The following is a 21,447-nucleotide window of genomic DNA, read 5'->3' as shown; positions in this document are numbered from 1 at the left end:
CTTCTTCATCAGCATTTCTTCTCCAATTCATTTAACATTCAGAATATCCACCTGATTGTGGGACCAAACTTGTAAATACTTGTGAATGTCCAGTACACGTTCACGTTACACATGTGCATGTGCACTGACAGGACTGGGCTCCAGCTGGACTGGCTGTTAATAAGAGCAGATGTTGGAAGGACTGTGTGTAAATACAATGGTAACAAAGTTCTTTCACCATTACTGAGGACAGCAATACAGAAATCAAATTGTTCATCCTAAATTGTTCTTTTCCTACAATTCTTCTTTTCCTAAATTACAGCAGTGATCCAAAGACCAAATACACTACATCTCGCTGAGCTACACCTGCACCATCTGAAATATTTCATGCTTGTTTTAACTATTACAAAAAACTCAGTGTTATCACCATTTCTTGGAGAACCTTTTTGGCTTTACAAACTCGCCCAGAATTAGTGTCCTGGTCTTTTCCCCACTGATAAAGAACTTAGAAGATATGGAAAAATGAAAATACAGTCATTGTCTTTGCAGAGTCAGCACACGTTTGGAGAGTAGAGGGGTGGTTCAGGCTTTTTATTTGTATTACTATGAAACAACTTATATTTAAAATCTAATTTTCACACTAGTAACCACTTTTCATATATATATATATTTAAATAGCTGAAGGTGATTAATATTGAAATAAATCCTAAAAAGTGTTGAGAAACATTATTATAGTACTTTTAGTGATGGCAACATATTTCCTACTTAACAATGTGGACCTTATAAGTGCCTGAGTTTCCTGTCAGTTAAAGTAATCATTAAAATAAAATAAATTAATTTTGCGAGTCTTATAGACTTTGTGCCTGTCTTCTCAGGCCTGTCTTTCTCTTTCTTAAAAATGTTGGGTTCATTGAGAAAATGGTGGCAGACTGAGGGCTGTAATGCTGTCCTTCACCAGAGTGTCACGAGGCTGGCTGAGCACTATCCTGCTCCGGGGAAGGTTTTACAGCTGGATGTAAACAGAGCAAAAGCATTCCACAGAGAAACTCATGCAGTTATAAGGACCCGTAACAAATCCGACGAACAGTTAAAGATATAGATAATCTGGCTAAAGTCAATGATGTTGCTCGTGTGTATAAGCTTTCACCGGCCTAAGGTCTAACATTAAAACTACAGATAGGAAAATAGATGCCAGTATTTTAACAAGAAAATTACCTCTTGTTTCCTTAAAGAGTTATGTCAAAATATTCAGCTTTGTTGTTATTATGGAGATACATATTGCATGACCATAACTGTTTTCCATATAGTAATTGTAATTTATATGAACACTTTTATCCATTTGTTCTGTGCTGTGGAATTTGATTTTTTTTTACTTTTTTTGCATTCATTCCCTCATTAGACACTGAAAGAGTTTTATCAGGTAAGGAATTGTTTCACTGCATTTTTTTTTAGCAATGAGGTAGATGTAAAATATCATAGATAATTGGGTATAAGGTTGTGGTTCTTTTTGTGCTGACTTACTGTATTTTAAGACATTTTATGTGTCTTAATACTTACTAAAGTATGACATACATTTTCTTTTTTCAGGAAATCCAGAGCTGTACTGTAGATCTAGGTATTACATCAGACAGCTCTAATCACCCCGACAACAAGAATAAGAATCGATACATAAACATTGTTGCTTGTAAGTAAATGCATCACTTGGTGTTTTATTTAAGAAATAATTATAGACAAGTATAGATTTATATGTTGAGGGGAAAAAAAATACCACTGTACTGAAATCTCTGGCTACTGTTCAGCAAAACACTCGGAGAGGAGTAGGGGAAGAGTGGTTAGAAAGCGGCCCAGCGGAAAGAGACCTGGGGGTGCTGATCGACAGCCAGCTAAACATGAGCCAGCAGTGTGCCCAGGTGGCCAAGAAGGCCAATGGCATCCTGGCCTCTATTAGGAATAGTGTAGCCAGCCGGTCTAGGGAAGTGATCGTCCCTCTGTACTCGGCACTGGTGAGGCCGCACCTTGAATACTGTGTCCAGTTCTGGGCCCCGCACTTCAAGAAAGATGTTGAGGTGTTGGAGCGAGTCCAGAGGAGGGCGACCAAGCTGGTGAAGGGTCTGGAGGGTATGACCTATGAGGAACGGCTGAGGGAGCTGGGGTTGTTTAGCCTGGAGAAGAAGAGGCTCAGAGGTGACCTTATTGCAGTCTACAACTACCTGAAGGGAGGTTGTAGCGGAGTGGGAGTTGGCCTCTTCTCCCAGGCAACTAGTGATAGGACAAGAGGACACAGCCTCAAGCTTCGCCAGGGGAGGTTCAGGTTAGACATTAGGAAGCATTTCTTCTCAGAAAGGGTTATTAGACATTGGAATGGGCTGCCCAGGGAGGTGGTGGAGTCACCATCTCTGGAGGTGTTTAAGAAAAGACTGGACATGGCACTTAGTGCCATGGTCTAGTTGACAGGGTGGTGTCAGGGCTATGGTTGGACTTGATGATCCCAGAGGTCTTTTCCAACCTGATTGATTCTGTGATGCTGTGATTCTGAGTAGCATGAGATTTCACATCTCTTCAAGTTAGTCCTCTGGCATTCTGCTGCTTTCATAAGCCTGTGTTAGCAAGACATATTTGTGTCTTCTTGTGGTGACCCAAAGGGACTTGGGAGATTTCATTATAATGCCATTATAAAGCCAAAGAAGCTGTGTTTTGATTGCCAAAATTAATCCATCTTTGATCTGGAATAATGATGAATTATCTTCTCTAGGAGCTTCACAATCCCTGGATATATTTACTGTCATATATAAATATAAATATACTGGTTTTATGTTGTATTGTGCCCTGTCAAAATGTAATAGATCAGCTTCATCAGCCAGAACACATTTTCCAGTTGCATCACCCTTCTTCACTATCCCAGATTCTTCTTTTCTGAAACACATCAGTTTTGTTAATCTCTCTTTGAAGCTATTGCCTCTGGGCTCTTGCTCATTTTAGTGGTTTAATATATTTTTCTTAACTCTCTATAGTATTTTAGCTTTGTTCTGATAACAAGAAGCTCTAAATTAAATATATGTTCAGCATTCAGCGTCACTAGAACTTAATATAAAAAGAGACAGAATCAGCCCATCTGGCAGAAGACAATGTAAACCAGCAGCAAGACATCCCATTCCACCTGGCTGAAGATTCCTCTAGAGGGACAGAAAGTCAGGGATTTTCCTCTGCCACTCTGTGTTTGTACCTGATCATACAAAAGGTGCCAACCCAGCGGCTTTGTTATTGAAGGACGGTGCACAAGAAGCTTAGGGCAGCTCAGATAGCAAGAATTGCCCTGTGCAACTGGATGAAGCCTCTAGTCCTTATAATCTGTGCAGGCTACAGAAAGCTTCAGCTGTCCCTGAGGTAGCCACTGCTGAGGCTCTTCAGCTGACCAGCTTCTCTGAGGTCCCATTGCTCTCCAGTCTCCGCTCTTTAACTTGGAATTAATGTGCCTAAACAGTGGTGCCTGCTGTCATTTGAGATGTCCCACTACACAGGCTTGGCAGTCATGACACAGGACTTAAAGACCTGTGCCCCTCACACGCAGCAGCTGGAGGCTGTAGGGCAATATGTCACAGTGCCAAAAATGACCCCAGGTGCTACTGTTCAGGCAGCTAAATTCAGAGTCCCTTGAATCCTTGGATTCACTAGTTTATTTTTCTGCAACGTAGAATTTTGAATCTGATTCGTACCTAAGCACAGGACGTTTGCATATGTGATTGTCTCTGTATTAGTCTTATGTAGTGTAAAAATCCATTTCAGTATTTTTAAAAAGGTTTCTTATAGAAAGAATATAATTCTTGCAGAAAACTCTACTTATTTTCTCCCTTGTTTTACTACAGATGATCATACTAGGGTTAAATTAGCACAGCTGGCAGAAAAGGATGGAAAACTGACTGATTATATTAATGCCAACTACGTTGATGTAAGTGTCTTTTTCTATCTGTCAGCCTTTTCTGTAAAAACTGTTATATGGAGGTGAATAGACTTAATAAAAAAAAGTATCACAATATTACAGATTTTGTTAAAAAAAAACTTTAATGATCTAAGTTAAGCCTACAGAGTTATAAGTAAAACTCCATTTCTTTCTCGAATCCATCTTGATATTGTAGCAGCTGCAGCTTAGTGAAGAGCTTTATGAAACAAAAATGTTCTGTCACATCTGAGTCATTTCACATCCGAATGTTTGTTCTTTTATACAATTTTGGGAAGTGGTTAATTCTTCTGTCTGAGATAATCTTATGAGAGGAGGATGCCATTTGGCTGAGAGCCTCAGCAAGGTACCATTTTTTCAGTTTTCGTTACCTGGTAATTTACATGTGAACGATACTGATTCTTTTTTAAACCACTATCATAACAGATGTCTCATAATCACTATCATGTCAACATTCTGCCGGAACACGGGCACTTGAACATATATCCTATTTGTTGGAATGATAAACATTGACATAACAGTTTCATTCACATGTCATCTGGTACCACAGGGTTTCTGTGATTTGGATAGTTACAAATTCAAAAGTACTTAAAAGCTTTTGAGATTCTTTAAAAATAGATACATAAAATATCATGTACTCCTCCCAACCTCCTTTTGCTCATGGACTGTGATTTGACAAGTGTCATTTGTTATATTTCAATTTAGGGCTACAACAAGCCAAAAGCCTACATTGCAGCTCAAGGACCACTAAAATCGACAGCAGAAGATTTCTGGAGAATGATATGGGAACATAACGTAGAAGTTATTGTGATGATAACTAATCTCGTTGAGAAAGGAAGGGTATGAGTACCTTTGTCTATTATTTATTTCTCTGATGTTGATAGATCTACCTCTAGCAGATTCCTTTCTCTCTTTTAAAAATCTGTTTTAGGCATTTGTTGAGCAAAAAGCAACAGTTTGTATAGTTGCTTGTACTCGGATTGACTGTAGAAGTATAAAGTTGAGGATTTGTAGTATGAAACTAAAGAAAACATTTTAACTCAATTGTCAACAACAAGTCTTGAAATAACCATGTTCTAACTACAAAAAAAAATGTCTTATACTGAAAAAAAGACTTCTTGTATATATTTAGGAATGGCCAGAATGTGGACCTTGTGTCACATTCTACTAGCAATCTGCTCTCTGTCATTCTCTTTCTCAGGGGTGCCTTAGACCCTGGAAAGGAGAAGACCATAGTTCGAGTGAATTTTTCTGGATGTTCACTGACTGCTCTTTGTTAACATCCCGCGGGACCCACAGTTCCTTTACTACTACATGACTAGATACACGTTTGTCCAGTGAGACATCCCATCACAGGATGTGTGTTTCTCTGGTTATGTGATGGGATTATGCATGTACCCTGGGGTCACATGAGGAGACGTTGCATCACACTTGCCACATACTGGCAGTAATGCCTAAAAGGCATGTAGGTCTTCTCATATGACCTATTAAGCATCTATCAGATGATACAGACACAGCAAATCCAGACAAGGGCTGCACTGGGAGTACCACTTCATTTATAATACCATGCTATATAAATATGTACTCTTCTAGTACTCCTAGAGAAGGCTATATGGCTACCCAACCTAAAGGCTGGACATCACAGCTCTCTACTGTCTATTCTGGCCACACACAAGATCACTGTTACCCTCACTGATCAGATATAAGTATACTTTGGCCATGCTATGAACTAACCAAAAGCCACATAAAACTCTACTGACTTGAATGTGTTCCTTTTTTGCCTATAGATTATCTGCTATTTTGTTTAGATTTTAGATAGCCTATAGAATGGCAGGTTCCACAACATTAGAGCCCTTTAACTCTGATAGTATGATATAAACTTCTCTTTTTTGGAGTATTCCAAATAAAGAGCATCTTTGCACAGCCATCTCTCTTTACAGCATAAAATACACGTTATTTGTTCTCTTACACTGAAGATCATGTCTATTATAAACTGGGTATATTGAGAGTCCCTGTATGATTTTGTGGTTGACTCTGCTCTTAAATTTGAAGATTTCAGCTTACTAGTTTGACATTTAGTTTTCTTTCTCTTTTTCTCTGTTTTTCATTCGCTTTCCAACAGAGAAAGTGTGACCAGTACTGGCCTGACGAAGGTAGTGAAGAATATGGGAACTTCTTGGTTACTCAGAAGAGTGTTCATGTACTTGCCTATTACACTGTGAGGAATTTTACTCTTAGAAACACCAAGATCAAAAAGGTTTGTGGCAGCCTGAAAACACAGTCTGGGCAAAAGGGAGTGCTAAAAGTTGCTCAGAATATTTAGGCAGCTGGCAGCTCTTCTCTGTGGTATAGGTAAAGCTGAATCCTGTAAGTCTCAGCCAGCCAAGATGGTCATCAACTTCAGAGTTAATTTGACCAGATCAACAAATGGAGAAGATACTGGCCTGTAGTCCTGGTCTGATTAATGTAGGAACATCAGGGAAAAGGCTGTGATCACACTGGAGAGCCGATTTGGACTTTGCCTGCCTGGTGAGCAGGAGGATACATTTTCAGAAAGAGAGCAGCTAGTAGCAAACATCCCTCTCAGCTATCAATTTTCCTTTTTAAGGACTGAATTTTTACCCCCCTGCAAAACAGGTGAATCCACACCTTGTTTTATTGTAATCACAACCAGCATGCTCTCAGCTCAGCAGTGTGACATTGGCTACTTGGAGGGGCATTCTGAAAGCTTAGTGTGTCTCAGCCACCTAAATGTTAGACATCTGGTCTCTTGACCTCCCTGTACAATTAATGGCTAAAGTACAGCACTTACTGTCAATTAGTTTATTCTGCCTATTTTAGGAACCAATCTTTGAATGAGATGACCTGCTCTCTGAAGGTATTCCTGCCTCTGAGTTGCCATTGAGGGAGGGAGCTTACAAAAGCATCCTACACAAGGCTACTTCCCTTGTAGATCACTAAAGCTGTGTGAGGTGAATCCTACCCTTGCTGTCCACCCAGCAGAGGAGCAAAGTGGCAGAAATAGCTGATGACTCTTAAGAGCAGCTGTAATTTGTTATCCCTCCAGTGCTCTTAGCCTTTGCCTATGGCTTTCTAAGGGACAGTGCCAGGTCATTTTTCAATTCAGAGGGCAAGCTGATGCGACAGAAGCACTGGCCCTTCCTCTTCTCTTTGAAAGCTGTAATATTCAGAGCTAGCTGGTGTACTGTTAACTGAATAGGGACAGTACTAATTCAAGAACTATCAGGTACAGAAATAAAATTATGAAGAGTTGCTGTTCAGATGTGGGCTGTGTACATATGGAATTATTTTTCTGTTGCAGGGTTCCCAGAAAGGGAGGTCTAGTGGACGTATAGTAACTCAGTACCATTACACCCAGTGGCCTGACATGGGTGTTCCAGAATACACGCTGCCCGTTCTCACCTTCGTGCGGAAGGCATCGCATGCCAAGCGCCACGCTGTCGGGCCTGTTGTGGTTCATTGCAGGTGTGGTTTTTACCGCCGTAAGGTTCACTCCGCTTTTGTTTTGGAGAAAAAAGAATTTTTCAGTGATGGGTTAAGCAAAATGTCACCCTCACATTTAACAATTCCTCATGGAATAAGATTAATTTCTTAGCTGATATTTCTATCCTTGGTAAGGCCAACTAATCAACTGTCTGTGATTTCTATAAATCTCCGCAAACAAGATGATGCTGCTCTGCACTATGCTCTTTTTTTTGCAAAAATGCTTTTCTTTTTACTTTTTTGCACGTTCATATACTACTCTCTTGATTGCTATCAGCTTACCAGATACATATATAGCAGTAATTGTTTCATTTCTGCAAATAAATCGTTAGGATGTTTTTGGCTCATGCTTTCTTTGGTGCAGGAATACTCTGTAATCCTAAGAGGAGCTCTGTCCGCAAAAGAAGACTCACTCTATTCCTGGCTGAACTACACCTCTGCTGTTTTTAACATTACTCTGCGCTCTAGCAGTCATTTGCAATGGAGGAGCATTCTGGGGAACGGTTTGAGGTCTGCATGTGCCGCAGTGTGCAGGCAGGTGTTCTGTCAGTGCTCACTAAAACTGGGCAGCTCAGGGAAGGTTGGTTAAAAAGGGCTTGTAGGGCCTGGAATGACTTCACAATGCCCGTGAAGGACCGGGTTATTGTAAAATATATAAGCAGGTTCTGGTTTTCCACTGTAGTACCTCACCTTTGATGGAACATTTGGAAAGAGAACCTCCTCATGAATTCTGTCCTTCTGGAGCTGACTCTGAGGAAGCCAACAGGTAAAGTCACCTCACAAATGCTGCAAATGAAGATATTTTCTTTCTGGGATGATCTAATCTGACTGAAATCTGTTTTTAGCTTGGAAAATAGAAATTCCACATTTTGGTTGTCCTGCTGCTATCTACATCCTGCCTGTTCTTGGGAAGTTCAAAATAAGCATTTCCCCAAAGTGCCAAGTCTGAGATCTATGCCAGCGGGCTGAGAGATTAGCAATACATTATAAGTCAATTAAATTGGGTTTTTAAAAAGTGAACAGTGGTAAGTTGTGTGGCTTCAGTCAGACCTCTCCATTGGGTCATAGGTGTAACTCACCTCTGTCTGTAGGCAGTTTTAGTCAGCTTTTAGTTCACCTGTCCCCATGCACTATGGAATTTCAAAGGAGTCATCTCATGTTAGAAATGTAACTTTTATTTATCTTTACAGGCTATGTGGAGGACACAGATGATGAACTTCATGAAACTTTTTTTAGCTATTTTTATGTTTCGGTACTTTTCATGTTTTGTCTTTCATAACAAGTACAGATGTCTGGTAATCTTTATACTTATTTGCGACTAATAGTATGTTAATAACCTGGACCTTTCAGGTTTTTATCATATTTATTTAGACAGTTTATTACAGCAATCTGAGCTCACACTACCCATTCTTTGTGCCACCTCTGTGGAAGAAATGACATGAGTGAATTAACATGTACGGACTGAGCTTGGATCTGCCCGCAAGGGACCATGCAGACCCAGCACAGTGTTGCTGTCAAGTTACATGTACCAATACACATAATGTTTCCTCATAACTTAGAGGGCAATTACAACTGACTAATTTCCATATATGACTAGATAACAAAAAATGACCTCTTGACCTTGTACTCCCTACCCAGATATTTTATGAAAGAAAAGTTGGTTTCGAATATTACGATACAGCCGTTTTTATACTAAATAAGTCAGAGTTCATAACAGCAGTGATTATACGAAATAAGTCAGAGTTCATACAGGAGTGAGTTGATTAACCCTTTTTTCTGCATCTTCCCTTTCTAAGGAGAGGATGCCATTGTTTGCCATCTTAGCTGTTTCTGAAGAGCACTAAGCTTTTTCTTTTACAGATGTACCTTCAGCAGCTTTGCCACTTCCTGGGGTTTTCCTCAGTCCGCTATCTTTGAAATCTCTCCTGTATCTGTAATGGGTGGCATAATGCGACTTTCACTTTAAAGTGAAGTGTGTTTCAACACAGAAGAACTTGAGCACATTAACTGTGCCAAAACACTGACATATGCCACCCTTTCTAGGTATACTAGACCTATATGACAAAGTATACTAAGGAATATCAGAAACCTGGAAATTTCCTGACCTGCAGGCAACCCCTTAGTTCTATTTCAATTGATACCTTAAAAATCATTTGAGAAAATGATCTTTAGATCTATTCTTGCACAAAGAAAACAACGAGTTGAAAAGATTTTTCTTCATGACCAGCCTTGAAGTTTTAGCAAAGTATATCATCTAATAAAATGATTTGTAGAGGAAAATCTTCCCTACACACCAGTTTGTTGAAAAAGCTGAGTATAAGAAACAGTTATTTTCATTGTTGTTTTACTTCAGGCTCAAGACTGGTTTTTTGTTTTGTAGTGCTGGTGTTGGAAGGACAGGCACATACATAGTGTTAGACAGCATGCTGCAGCAAATTCAGCATGAAGGGACAGTCAACATATTTGGATTCTTAAAACACATACGTACCCAAAGGAACTACTTGGTGCAGACTGAGGTAAGGATAAAATATATATAGTGAGAGACTTTTACTGACTACTTCTGTTTGCAGGAGGAGAGATGATACAGTCCTCTTTTTGGCACCGCTACACAGAGTGGCAACCAGTCACCAGACTGGACTTCCCCTTTTGCTTCCCTTGTTTTTATAGAGACATCCTTCTAGGCTCACTTAGAGCAATGCACTAGAAATTACCTGTCTGTAGGCTCTTGTCTGTTTATTAGGGAGGATTCAGAGGATTCAGAAAGTCTGTATAAATCATGCTTCCTGCAGTAGCACTTTCTTGGCAGGGCATGCATTTTTGGCAGAATTTTTTTAAGGAAAACCACTGTCAGGTGTTCAGATCTTTACTGAACCTGATCAAACAGTTGATATCAGGCAATAAAAAGTAGAAAAAAAAAGCTGTTTCAGACAGAAGATTATCTATAGCTGCTTTAAACTGAAGATTATATATAGAATAGTGAAAGACCAGAAGAAAACAATAAAGACAACAGCAGGGCATTTGGAAGTCTATTTCAGGTTTCAAGAACAGGTGGTTAGATTCCCCAGTGCCTTTCAATAGAAAAAAGAGTAATCAACAACAGCATGGGCACTTGTTCCAAAGGAAGTGAGCGAGAAAATAGAGGATAGCGGTAGGAACTGAGAGCGATCGCTTTATTGCAAGAAAGGCAGGGAGAGTCGCATAACAAGCTGACTTGAAAATTTGACTCAAGGCTATGCTTGCATTTTTAACTCTGTTCTGTGAACGTGAGGTACCATGGGTGGTGGGGATTTGGTATTGTACATTGCCTGTGTGGTTCAGCTGTGTTTGTAAATGTGTACTGTCACTGCGGAGGGACAGCTTTCGCTGTAGAGGATCACTTTTGAGAAAACTCCCTTACAGCAGCATGCTGTGAAGAAATACTGACCACGTCAGAAGTGGCAGCTTAGCCAGAGGTGTCCAGGAGAATCTGAGAATAATTAGAGCTTGGATGTTTGGTTTTATTTTCCTAGGAGCAATACATCTTCATTCACGATGCATTGGTTGAAGCAATACTCAGTAAAGAAACAGAAGTCCTTGAGACTCACATTCATGCCTATGTTAATGCTCTCTTGATACCTGGACCAACAGGAAAGACCAGACTGGAGAAACAATTCAAGGTGAGCTCTCCAAGATAGTAACACTTTAGGCTTGCAAGCTTGAGTGACTTAAAAGTAGGTATCTCAACACAACTTTCATTAGCTTTCTCTATCTAAAATTTAACTGCTGAGCCTAGGTTCAGAGCAATTTAACAAATGCATGCAGTCAGTTGTGACAAAAGAATTATTTGCATACTCTTAAACAAGGAATTTTTTAAAAAAAAACAAGAGCATGAGAAATAGGCCTGTAAGTAGATTTTTAAAAATCTAATTACCATGCCTTTGCACGAAGATCCCAAAGGAAAAACAACAGTCTGGGAAGATGTCATTCTGTCAAAAATGTCATGAGCTATATTGATCAATCAACATACTGCCCTCAGTGTACAGCACTGTCTAGAAGACAGCCTTCATCTCAGCAGGCAACAAGTGAACACTTTGGTGCTTGTGGACGGGGAGATTAGTCTGTACATGCATGGGACTTTCAGTTACCCAGAGAAAGCAGACCCATCTGCATAACAGCCCAGAATCTGTGAGAGATCATTGACTCAGGGGGAGAATGGGAGGTCTAGCTCACTCACTGGGTCACTTACAGAGGAAACACAGACAATCCTACCTTTTCAAATTAATTTGAATCCAGAGAGGTAAATAACACTTAAATGTTTTCCGGATTATGTGGCAAAACAGACTTTGCTCCCGCTAATTTAATAGGAAATGAATTATTAGAACCTTTCTCTCTAAGGATTTTAATTCTAAGGAAGATTGTATGGAATAATGTGTATTCTTTCTACAATTAGCTATTGGATCATAAGTAAAAAACTTAAGCAGATAAGTCTGTAGATAATGTCAGTACATAATGAGGCTATGAAAAATATTAACATTTTTATTTTCTGAAGTATTTTGGTCACATAGGCGCAGTAACTAGTATTTCTTCAAGATAATGAACAACACAGAACAACAGACTTGGAACAACATACCAAAGGATTTCACAGTTTGCTGCTATCCCGGCTTGAATGATCCAACAGTGTTGCACTTTTTTTCCTAGGGAAAAGCAGAGACTCCTACCTCATCTGTGATGTGCTTGGAGAAATAAGCATCCCACCTTTCCTACACAGATGAAAGAATGAAACACATAATATATACAAACAGAGTGTGTAAATACATATAAACACAGAGTGTGCAGTGCAAATTGCAGGAGCCATGTAGAGCTCCAATTTCAAGAGCTTAAACATTATCAGAAAGGGATGTGTGTCCTTCAATCTCATTTTCCTTTGCAAGCTAAAATCATTAGAATAATAGCAAAAATATGGAGTCTTGTTTTACTGAAGAACTGGTTTAGATGAAAAAAAAAATTGTGGTCTGATTAATTTTCATGGAACTTCTCTGGTTTGCTTTCTGTTTTTCCAAAGCAGGCAGCTTCTGAAAGCTACACGTGCCCAGCCCAACACATCACAGAAGTGTTTTGAATTCTTTTGAACATTCTGATTCATCTGGTTGACTTGCCTAGCAATCAAACAAAACCCTAAAAACTGGGAAAAACCTGCTTTCCAAACTTATTTCATGCCTAAGCAGCATATAATACAGCATTGTGGTGTGTGTGTGTATATATATATATATATATATTCTCATTCCTTCTCATACTCTTGTCTATTGGAATCATATTAGTTGAAACAAGTAAGTCAATGAGACCCCCCTCAGATCAGTCCTGTTTTTCTCTCTCAGTTTTGGAGAAAAGCAGGAAGCTCACAACTGGGATATCTAGAGATGCCTCGCAGCAGGAGCTATACTGTCTTTAAAACAACACAGATTTTTCTGCACAGACATTTACTGTTTTCCAAAACTATTTGAAGTTACACAAACAGCTGTACAGGCAAAATGGAAGTGACAGCAGGATGGCAACAAGCACTGAGGGGCTGGGTATGGAGCAACATCAAGTGGTACTTGCTTCAAAGATATGCTTATCGATCTGGGGCTCAAGAATCATTTGAACTGATAAAACTGTGAAGAAAAAGATTCTGATGACTTTCTAAGTAGTTTAGCCAGATAACTAGATACCTAAAGTTAAGAGAGACAGCTAACCTGCAGTATGTGCACCCTTCTGTTTAATGCAGCTAATGAAGGAATGGCTTTTGTAAAGTTACCTTATTTTTTTTTAATCTCATTGTTTCAGTTACTGAGCCAGTCTAACACACAGCAGTGTGATTATTCAACTGCACTCAAACAGTGTAACAGAGAAAAGAACCGAACTTCATCCATCATTCCTGGTAAGATTGTTCAAATCGGCTTCTCTGGGTGGTAAAATGTTTATGAACTGTACGTGTCAAATCTTTACTCTTTCCTCAGCAAGAACTGAAGACATCTGCATTGGTGTGGAGCAATGTTCTGTAAAGTACTTTTAGTGAAGAAATGATTTAAGTACTACACATAGGAGAACAAAATAGATGGCTGGATAACACTTTATCCTGTTAAAGTGTTAACAGGATAACATGTATGATACTTATCATACATGATAAGTAATGATCATGTTATCATTACTATGAGATATGTGAGATAATTGCTATAATATATGAGTCATTGCAACAGATGTACTAGTTCATGACTCTTTTTTTACAGTGGAAAGATCTAGAGTGGGTATCTCATCACTGTCTGGTGAAGGGACAGACTACATCAATGCTTCCTATATTATGGTAAGTCAGTTAACTGTATTGGTGAAAAACAGTGTCCCATTGTATAGCTGTTTCCAGAGCTGCCATGTGTCCAAGTTAGGGTGGCACAGTTCTGATTCTGAAAGCTCCTTTCTTCCATTATTCACCCTGCCTGAAAGAGTTAGTTCCCCAGGAAGTATTATTACTGCTATTACTATTTTTAAGTTTGGTTAAGTGCATTGCATTTTAACATCTGTAGAACCAGAAATCCCATCATAGTTTTAAAAACTGGTAAAGCTAAATGCCATCTATGGAAGGACCTTTTGAGATGAACTACAAGTGTTAACTAACACTTAGTTTTTAATGGCTGTACTGTGGTTTGCCTTCCTGCCAGCTCATCTTACAGAGCATTTGCATCTGACAGAGCCGAAGGCACCATACCTCATCAGCTTTCCAATATATTTTTGTTCCCTGGGTTTTCTTCAACTCTTTTCCCCTTCATTAGCTGAGAAGGAGAAGTAAATGTTTCCTGGACATTCGGGAAAGAGATGGGAAATCTCCCTGCAGTGCTGTGTATGCATAATCCTTCACCAGGTGCATTAGTGCAAAGGAGCTTTGGTTCCTTTGTGGAACTTTGTGGTAAGAAGTTGCTCTGGGACATCTGTACAAATTAAGAGACCTCTTGGGATTTTTGCAGATCTTTTAAGTATTATTTTATTTGTTTCAGATTGCCAGCTCCTCTGGAATTCTGGCTAATGTAGAACAATTGGCCTGTGTGTATGGGTTAATGTATTTTCATTCAGTTGGCTGTGCAAGTCTTCACTGATTTATTTTGTCTTTGGTTTTTGATAAAATTTTTTGACGTTTTACAAATTATTTCAGTGTAATTGATTTTATTCTTTTCATCTGGAAAATACCACAATAGAAGTTTTATATTCTTCCAATGTTTGCAGGAAGCCAAAGGAGGCACAAGTCTGCAATTTATTTTCTAGGCTTCTGGCTTTGTCCACTAGAAGCTTCCTTTAAATGTTAATAGTTGGGCATCAATTCCTGTTGATTTTATTTTGCAGGGTTATTATCGAAGTAATGAATTCATTATTACACAACATCCCTTACTACACACTATCAAGGATTTCTGGAGAATGATATGGGACCATAATGCCCAGCTAATAGTCATGCTTCCTGATAGCCAGAATATGGTAAGTTTTGTGGCTGATTGTTATGGGTTTATTTATGAATTTTATTAGTATTACCATTTTGAAATATGCAGGACATGAGACAATATCTTGGATTTTGGAAAAAAAAAATAAAAATTAATAATACTGTACTAAGTGTAAAATACCTGTGGTCTGAATGATCAGGTAGTGAGGTGGATTGTGAACTGGCTGAAGGAAAGAAGCCAAAGAGTGGTGGTCAATGGGACAGAGTACAGTTGGAGGCCTATATCTAGTGGAGTCCCTCAAGGGTCGGTACTGGGACCAGTTCTATTCAATATATTCATTAATGACTTGGATGAGGGAATAGAGTGCACTGTCAGCAAGTTCGCTGATGACACAAAACTGGGAGGAGTGGCTGACACACGGGAAGGCTGCGCAGCCATTCAGAGAGACCTAGACAGGCTGGAGAGCTGGGCAGGGAGAAATTTAATGAAATATAACAAGGGCAAGTGTAGAGTCCTGCATCTGGGCAAGAACAACCCCATGTACCAGTACAAGTTGGGGACAGACCTGTTGGAGACCAGCGTAGGGGAAAGGGACCTGGGGGTCCTAGTGGACAGCAGGATGACCATGAGCCAGCAGTGTGCCCTTGTGGCCAAGAAGGCCAATGGCATCCTGGGCTGTATTAGAAGGGGTGTGGTTAGCAGGTCACGAGAGGTTCTCCTCCCCCTCTACTCTGCCCTGGTGAGGCCGCAACAGCAATATTGTGTCCAGTTCTGGGCCCCTCAGTTCAAGAAGGACAGGGAACTGCTAGAGAGAGTCCAGCGCAGAGCCACGAAGATGATTAAGGGAGTGGAACATCTCCCTTATGAGGAGAGGCTGAGGGAGCTGGGTCTCTTAAGCTTGGAGGAGAGCAGACTGAGGGGTGACCTCATTAATGTTTATAAATATGTAAAGGGCAAGTGTCATGAGGATGGAGCCAGGCTCTTCTCAGTGACATCCCTTGACAGGACAAGGGGCAACAGGTGCAAGCTGGAACACAGGAGGTTCCACATAAATATGAGGAAAAACTTCTTTACAGTGAGGGTAACTGAACACTGGAACAGGCTGCCCAGAGAGGTTGTGGAGTCTCCTTGTCTGGAGACATTCAAAACCCGCCTGGACGCGTTCCTGTGTGATATGATCTAGGTAATCCTGCTCCGGCAGGGGGATTGGACTAGATGATCTTTCGAGGTCCCTTCCAATCCCTAACATGCTGTGATTCTGTGATACCTAAATCATCTAGTGGAAACCTGGAGATCCTTCTCTGGGCAGATTGCAACTGTCATGAGAAAGTATTGAATCATTCCTATATAATTTATAAAAAGAGCCAAACAGCAGAAGTAACTGTTGTGCAAGGTTAGTTTTCGCTCCAGGACTTTTACTTTAGTTGTAATATGGCTTCTTCAGCCATTATTAGGTAAGAGGAAAAATACGAGGTTGTTTCTCACGTGTTCATCCTGCATGTGTAATTTAGTAACAAATGGATCTGTTTTTCAGTTACTAGAAATGCAGGAATGTCTGAGAGCTTTTAGGTTGGTACCTAAATCTTGAGTTGTGAGAGGGCATCGTGTTTGGTAATGAGTTTGGAGAAAAGCCATGCAAATACTTTGGAGAGTCTTGCATGACTGGAAAAACATGTACAAACAAGACAATGTCTTTTTCTTCTCATCAAATGTTTTATGAATGTTACACTTCCTATAAAACAGATGGATTTTTTTAAGTTAGCCCTTGTAATAAGGTAAGTTGTTTTGCCAGGAGGTGCTGGTTCCTTATGATCCCGGTAAGAAAGACACTCAGACTCTGTAAAGTATCATTTAAAATGCTGTTTATTGCAGCTAACACTATAAAGGACAGGGTAGTATAATCTTGTATCCCATCAGATAGATTCTGGGAACCCTGAGTTGTGCATCATTGAACGGGTCTCTGGTCAAGGCACATCACACCATACAGCTCCCATCCGTGGAAGGGTTACCCCCATTTTGGTCATTCAAACTATAACAGGATTTTGTTAAAAGAAAACAACACTATTCATCATTTCTGCTGTCAAACAGAAAGGATGTTCTCATGAGAACTTCTTGCTGCACTTTTAGGTAATCCCAAGGCCACACGAGTGGTGTAATTGTCAGTACAGAGTGGGAGCTGCCTGCAGGCTCCTACGTTACAACCCACCAGCTAAGTTTATCCTGTGGCCATGGGCTATGGGCAGCACAACACAGCCTGAAGGCCAGGCTGGACGTGTGGCAAAGCACAGCACATGTTAAGTGTTATGTGGGTCACTGTGTCCATGGAGTATCACTTGTGATGTTTGTAATCCCACTCAAATTTTGATTTGTCAATTTAAATCTAGCTGGATGCATTGGTTACATACATGACACATTTGTTATGTGGGATTAAGTTTTAAGAGCTCACCATTACTTGCTTTTATGGCTTCTTTTTTTTCCCTGGAGGCTGAAGATGAATTTGTATACTGGCCAAACAAAGATGAGCCTATAAACTGTGAGAGTTTCAAAGTTACTATGATTGCTGAAGAACACAAGTGTCTGTCTAACGAGGAGAAGCTCATAATCCAAGACTTTATTTTAGAAGCTACACAGGTAACACTGTCATAAACATGTAACTCAGGACTTGATTTATTAAAGGTAATGCCTACATTTTGTTATATTTTCTATGGTAAATGAGTGATAAAATTCCATGCCCTTGAAACCCCCAGAGAGGGAGTAACCTCTATAGGTAATGTGGTGACATGGGGAATAGGGTAGTCCAGCCTCCACAGCAGTGGGATCCTATATCTGGAGGCAGGAGTCGGACTGGAACAGGGTAAAGGATAAGAATAAAGACAGTCAATCTTTTACCAAATTGATATATGGGTTTTTTACTGTTTTAGGATGACTATGTACTTGAAGTGAGGCATTTTCAGTGTCCAAAATGGCCAAATCCTGATAGTCCTATTAGTAAAACTTTTGAACTGATCAGCATCATCAAAGAGGAGACCTCCAGCCGTGATGGACCCATGATTGTACATGACGAGTAAGAACTGCAGCTTTCAGTTTGTTTTGATGTTTTTCTGTAGAACCACCCTTTCACCTCTCTTTAGAGTGAAAGCTGCTGAAACAAGGCACAAAGTCTGCACCTAACAATAGTGCTGCTGCTTCTGTTTCAGCTGCATCAACAAGAGAAACATTTTTATTTTATCATATTTCAATTTTTTCCTTTCAATTCTATCATTTTGATACTCCAGGTGATCATTGAGTAGGGCACTGGAGAGAAAATCAATAAGGACTTCATTGTCTATTATTGAAAGAAGTAAGACTATTTAGATGAGGCACCTTACCCTTCTCCAGCTGTTTAATAATGTCCAAAAATACTGAAATGTTGAAATACTGAAGGACCTGAGGCCTTCAGGATTTGGTTAGTAGAGGATTGTAGGGAAATAACTAAGACTGGCTTTTAAAGACTCTCCAGAGGTTGTAGCCAGGTGCTCTGAAGGTTGTGTTAAGGCACTGCTGGGCAGGCCTATTTCAGAAAGTGTAAAGATCACGTGACAGAAATTCATCTTATCTGTTTACCCTGGATTTTGTATTTTCTCCAGCTGCAGAAACATAATCTAGTTTCTAGACTTTTTTTTTCATGTTTTGTTTTGTTTTTTTTACTTTACAAAGGCATGGAGGGGTGACAGCAGGCACTTTCTGTGCATTAACAACACTGATGCATCAACTGGAAAATGAGAACTCAGTGGATGTTTACCAAGTAGCGAAGATGATAAATTTGATGAGGCCTGGAGTTTTTACAGACATTGTAAGTAATAAGTAAAATGTGTGCATATTTTTTTCCTGTATGTAGTATTATTAGCATGCTTAGATCTTAGGGCAACATTACTGAACCATTGGCATCTTAGTTTCTGCACGAGTTAATCAAAACTGTCTTCTAGCGGTGCTGTAGTGGACCTGCTGCTTATTCCAAAACAAAGTATTTCCCGTGAAAACCTGTTATGTGGTTATCAAGTGGTCATATTCAAAATGTTCAGAGCTGCCACCGTCATCATAAAATCTGCACTACGTCATGTAAATGAAGGTTTTTAATTCAGCAGGAATAAATTTATACTCCAAGTAGACCCTGAAGTAGTTACCTACTTTTCTATTTCAGCATGGACTTTGATCTTTCATGATCTGTTGCATGGTCACTTGACACCATTGTCACTGTGCTTACAGAAAAAAAACATGAAAAGTATAACAAATAAGAATTACTTACTAGGTCAGTGTCATACAAATGAAAATTCATCACAGAAATGAAAAACTATGAACCTTGCCCTCTTTGGTCATACCACTACAAATCTGACTGCTGTAGAGCTGCAATGGATGTCATAAGGAGAAGATTTAAGAGTGAAACATTAGGGTTAGCATTATCACTTTTTTGACAGCAAAAACAGGTCATGACACAGGATTGACACGTGTCCGCCCCTTGCCCTGCCCAGCTAGCCCAGACTGAGGTGCCTAGCAGACAATGGAGTGAAAACGGGAACTCTTCCCTCCTCAGCAGCACCATTAGGACCTTCACTCCTCTTGCCCCAGGAGCCCCCAGCAAATACCTTGGCCTTTTATCCCAGATTTCCACTTGCCCATCTTCCCATCCTCCTACTGCAGATTTTCAAATTCGTTGCTCTTTCTACCCCATATCCAATGTAATAGTCCAGACCCCAAACTCCACTCCGTTTATTCTGGCTTACTGTTCCCCACGCCTTCCACCACAGAAATTCTTTATCCTCATATATCCGTCTTAGAACCCAAAATATTCCTCTGCCCTTTCAGAGCATCCACTGTTACCTGGTGCAGCACAGCCTTGGCTGTGCCTGTGCTCCCAAGATGCTGCCCTGCCCACAGCACCCAGCTGTTTCCCCCGCCCCAGCCCACACCTCAGTCCAGCTGGCTTCTGGCACTCCCCATTGCCCACTGCACCCAGCTGAGACCCTCCACTCCCTCCAGGCAGTGGCCTCCTTGGCGAATCTTCCCACAAACTCTCATCTCTCTTCCTACACTTGGCAGGATCTTCAAAAACATAAACAGTAACTGCAAGTACCGAAAAGAAAAAAAAAAAAATCTGCCTCCATAGAATTCAGAGGGCAAAAATGAGAACATTCTCAAGGGGAAAAAAAAGCCAACAAACAAACAGTAGCCCTACTCCTGACCCCATTCAGTCAATGGGAGCTTTGCAATTGACTTTAACAAGGATCAGGTTCAGCACATAATACTTCTTTTAAAATACAGTTTTCTCCCCTACCTGTACTGTGGTCGTTAATGTTGTGCTTTACATTGTGTACAGGGGGAGCCATTAGTCAGAAAATTAATAAAGCTGCTAAGTAACACAATAAATTGTGGAGCACAGTACATTAACAGGCTGACACATCAGCTGTTAATTAATGTTGAGTAACAGTGTTACAAGATAACATAGTGTTGTTATTTCTGACAACACACTGACTATATCCTCTCTTCTTCTCCAGGAGCAGTACCAGTTTCTGTACAAAGCTATTCTCAGCCTTGTCAGCACAAGGCAAGAAGAAAACCCTTCAGCATCTATGGACAGTAATGGCTCAGCTGTACCCGATGGAAACGTGGCTGAAAGCTTAGAATCTTTAGTTTAATGAACATATCAAATTAAACACACACATACCTATGTCACACCAGTCACATCTGGAGTTTACCATTATTATTTCCAGTTTTATACTTTATGGGGGAGAAAATCTGTCCAGTCACTATATATATAATCAGATCCCAACCGTTGCTCAAACAAACAGTAATTTCTGTTACATCTGACTTTACTGCAGAACTTTTATCTTTAACAATGTGTGCCTTTTCTTGAAAGATTTCTTGTAATATGTTGTTATGTCTGGACTAACTTGATTGACTTTTACAGTGTTTCTAAGAATTGAATTGTGGTATGTTTTTTCAGTATTAGTTTTTGATTTATCTGGCTTTACTTTTAACTTAAAATTATCATATTCATAGATGGTAGAGGATTCTCAATTACAAACATGTCATGGGTTTAGTATTTGATTTATTTGCTGTATTTATAACAATTTACATTTGCTAGAAATACAACTTTTAATATAGTAGAATGTAAATAAAATACTGTTCTCCATAAGATTCAACATTTTAAGACTTCAATTAGACATTTAGAATAGTAATCTGATACTTACTGTAAATACTGCTACTTCTGTAGTGATTCATGGACCAAATTTATATTTATAATTGTAGATTTTTATATTTTACTACAGAGTCAGTTTTCTAGTTCTGTGTAATTGCCTTGTTAAAATGATGTAGTCCAGTATGTTTTTATTTTAACAAAGTCTCCTGATATATAATTGTGCATCTTAAGCAATTAACCTTCATATAGCTGCATGTGATTTTAACTTTTTGTGAGAAATAGAAATCATCTGTTTTGAAATGAGAAGTTTTTATGAGAATAACACCTGTACTTGGCATTGTTAAATTGTTTTTACCTATGGCATTGCAAAAATAAATATAAATATTCTAGTCTGT

The 21,447-nt window shown here is 39.6% G+C and overlaps 1 protein-coding gene across 1 annotated transcript in view; it reads left to right on the top strand.

Annotated features, from left to right (window-relative positions):
- The window catches only part of PTPRZ1 (protein tyrosine phosphatase receptor type Z1), a 104,345-nt gene extending 83,796 nt beyond the window's left edge, over positions 1–20,549 (top strand). Inside the window, exons 16-31 of the mRNA XM_068400702.1 lie at positions 1,379–1,399; positions 1,567–1,663; positions 3,843–3,925; positions 4,640–4,774; positions 6,057–6,191; positions 7,257–7,420; positions 8,121–8,204; positions 9,819–9,954; positions 10,948–11,094; positions 13,241–13,334; positions 13,684–13,757; positions 14,786–14,914; positions 17,362–17,508; positions 17,799–17,941; positions 18,574–18,709; positions 20,409–20,549. Of these exons, the coding sequence (XP_068256803.1) occupies positions 1,379–1,399; positions 1,567–1,663; positions 3,843–3,925; positions 4,640–4,774; positions 6,057–6,191; positions 7,257–7,420; positions 8,121–8,204; positions 9,819–9,954; positions 10,948–11,094; positions 13,241–13,334; positions 13,684–13,757; positions 14,786–14,914; positions 17,362–17,508; positions 17,799–17,941; positions 18,574–18,709; positions 20,409–20,549 (1,866 nt within the window). The remainder of the gene's footprint in view (positions 1–1,378; positions 1,400–1,566; positions 1,664–3,842; positions 3,926–4,639; positions 4,775–6,056; positions 6,192–7,256; positions 7,421–8,120; positions 8,205–9,818; positions 9,955–10,947; positions 11,095–13,240; positions 13,335–13,683; positions 13,758–14,785; positions 14,915–17,361; positions 17,509–17,798; positions 17,942–18,573; positions 18,710–20,408) is intronic.
- The last annotated feature ends 898 nt before the right edge of the window (positions 20,550–21,447 follow it).

Source organism: Nyctibius grandis, chromosome 5 (assembly GCF_013368605.1).
Source record: "Nyctibius grandis isolate bNycGra1 chromosome 5, bNycGra1.pri, whole genome shotgun sequence".
Lineage (NCBI taxonomy): Eukaryota > Metazoa > Chordata > Aves > Nyctibiiformes > Nyctibiidae > Nyctibius > Nyctibius grandis.
Note: the sequence above shows the minus strand (reverse complement) of the source record. Positions and strands in the feature narration are given on the sequence as shown.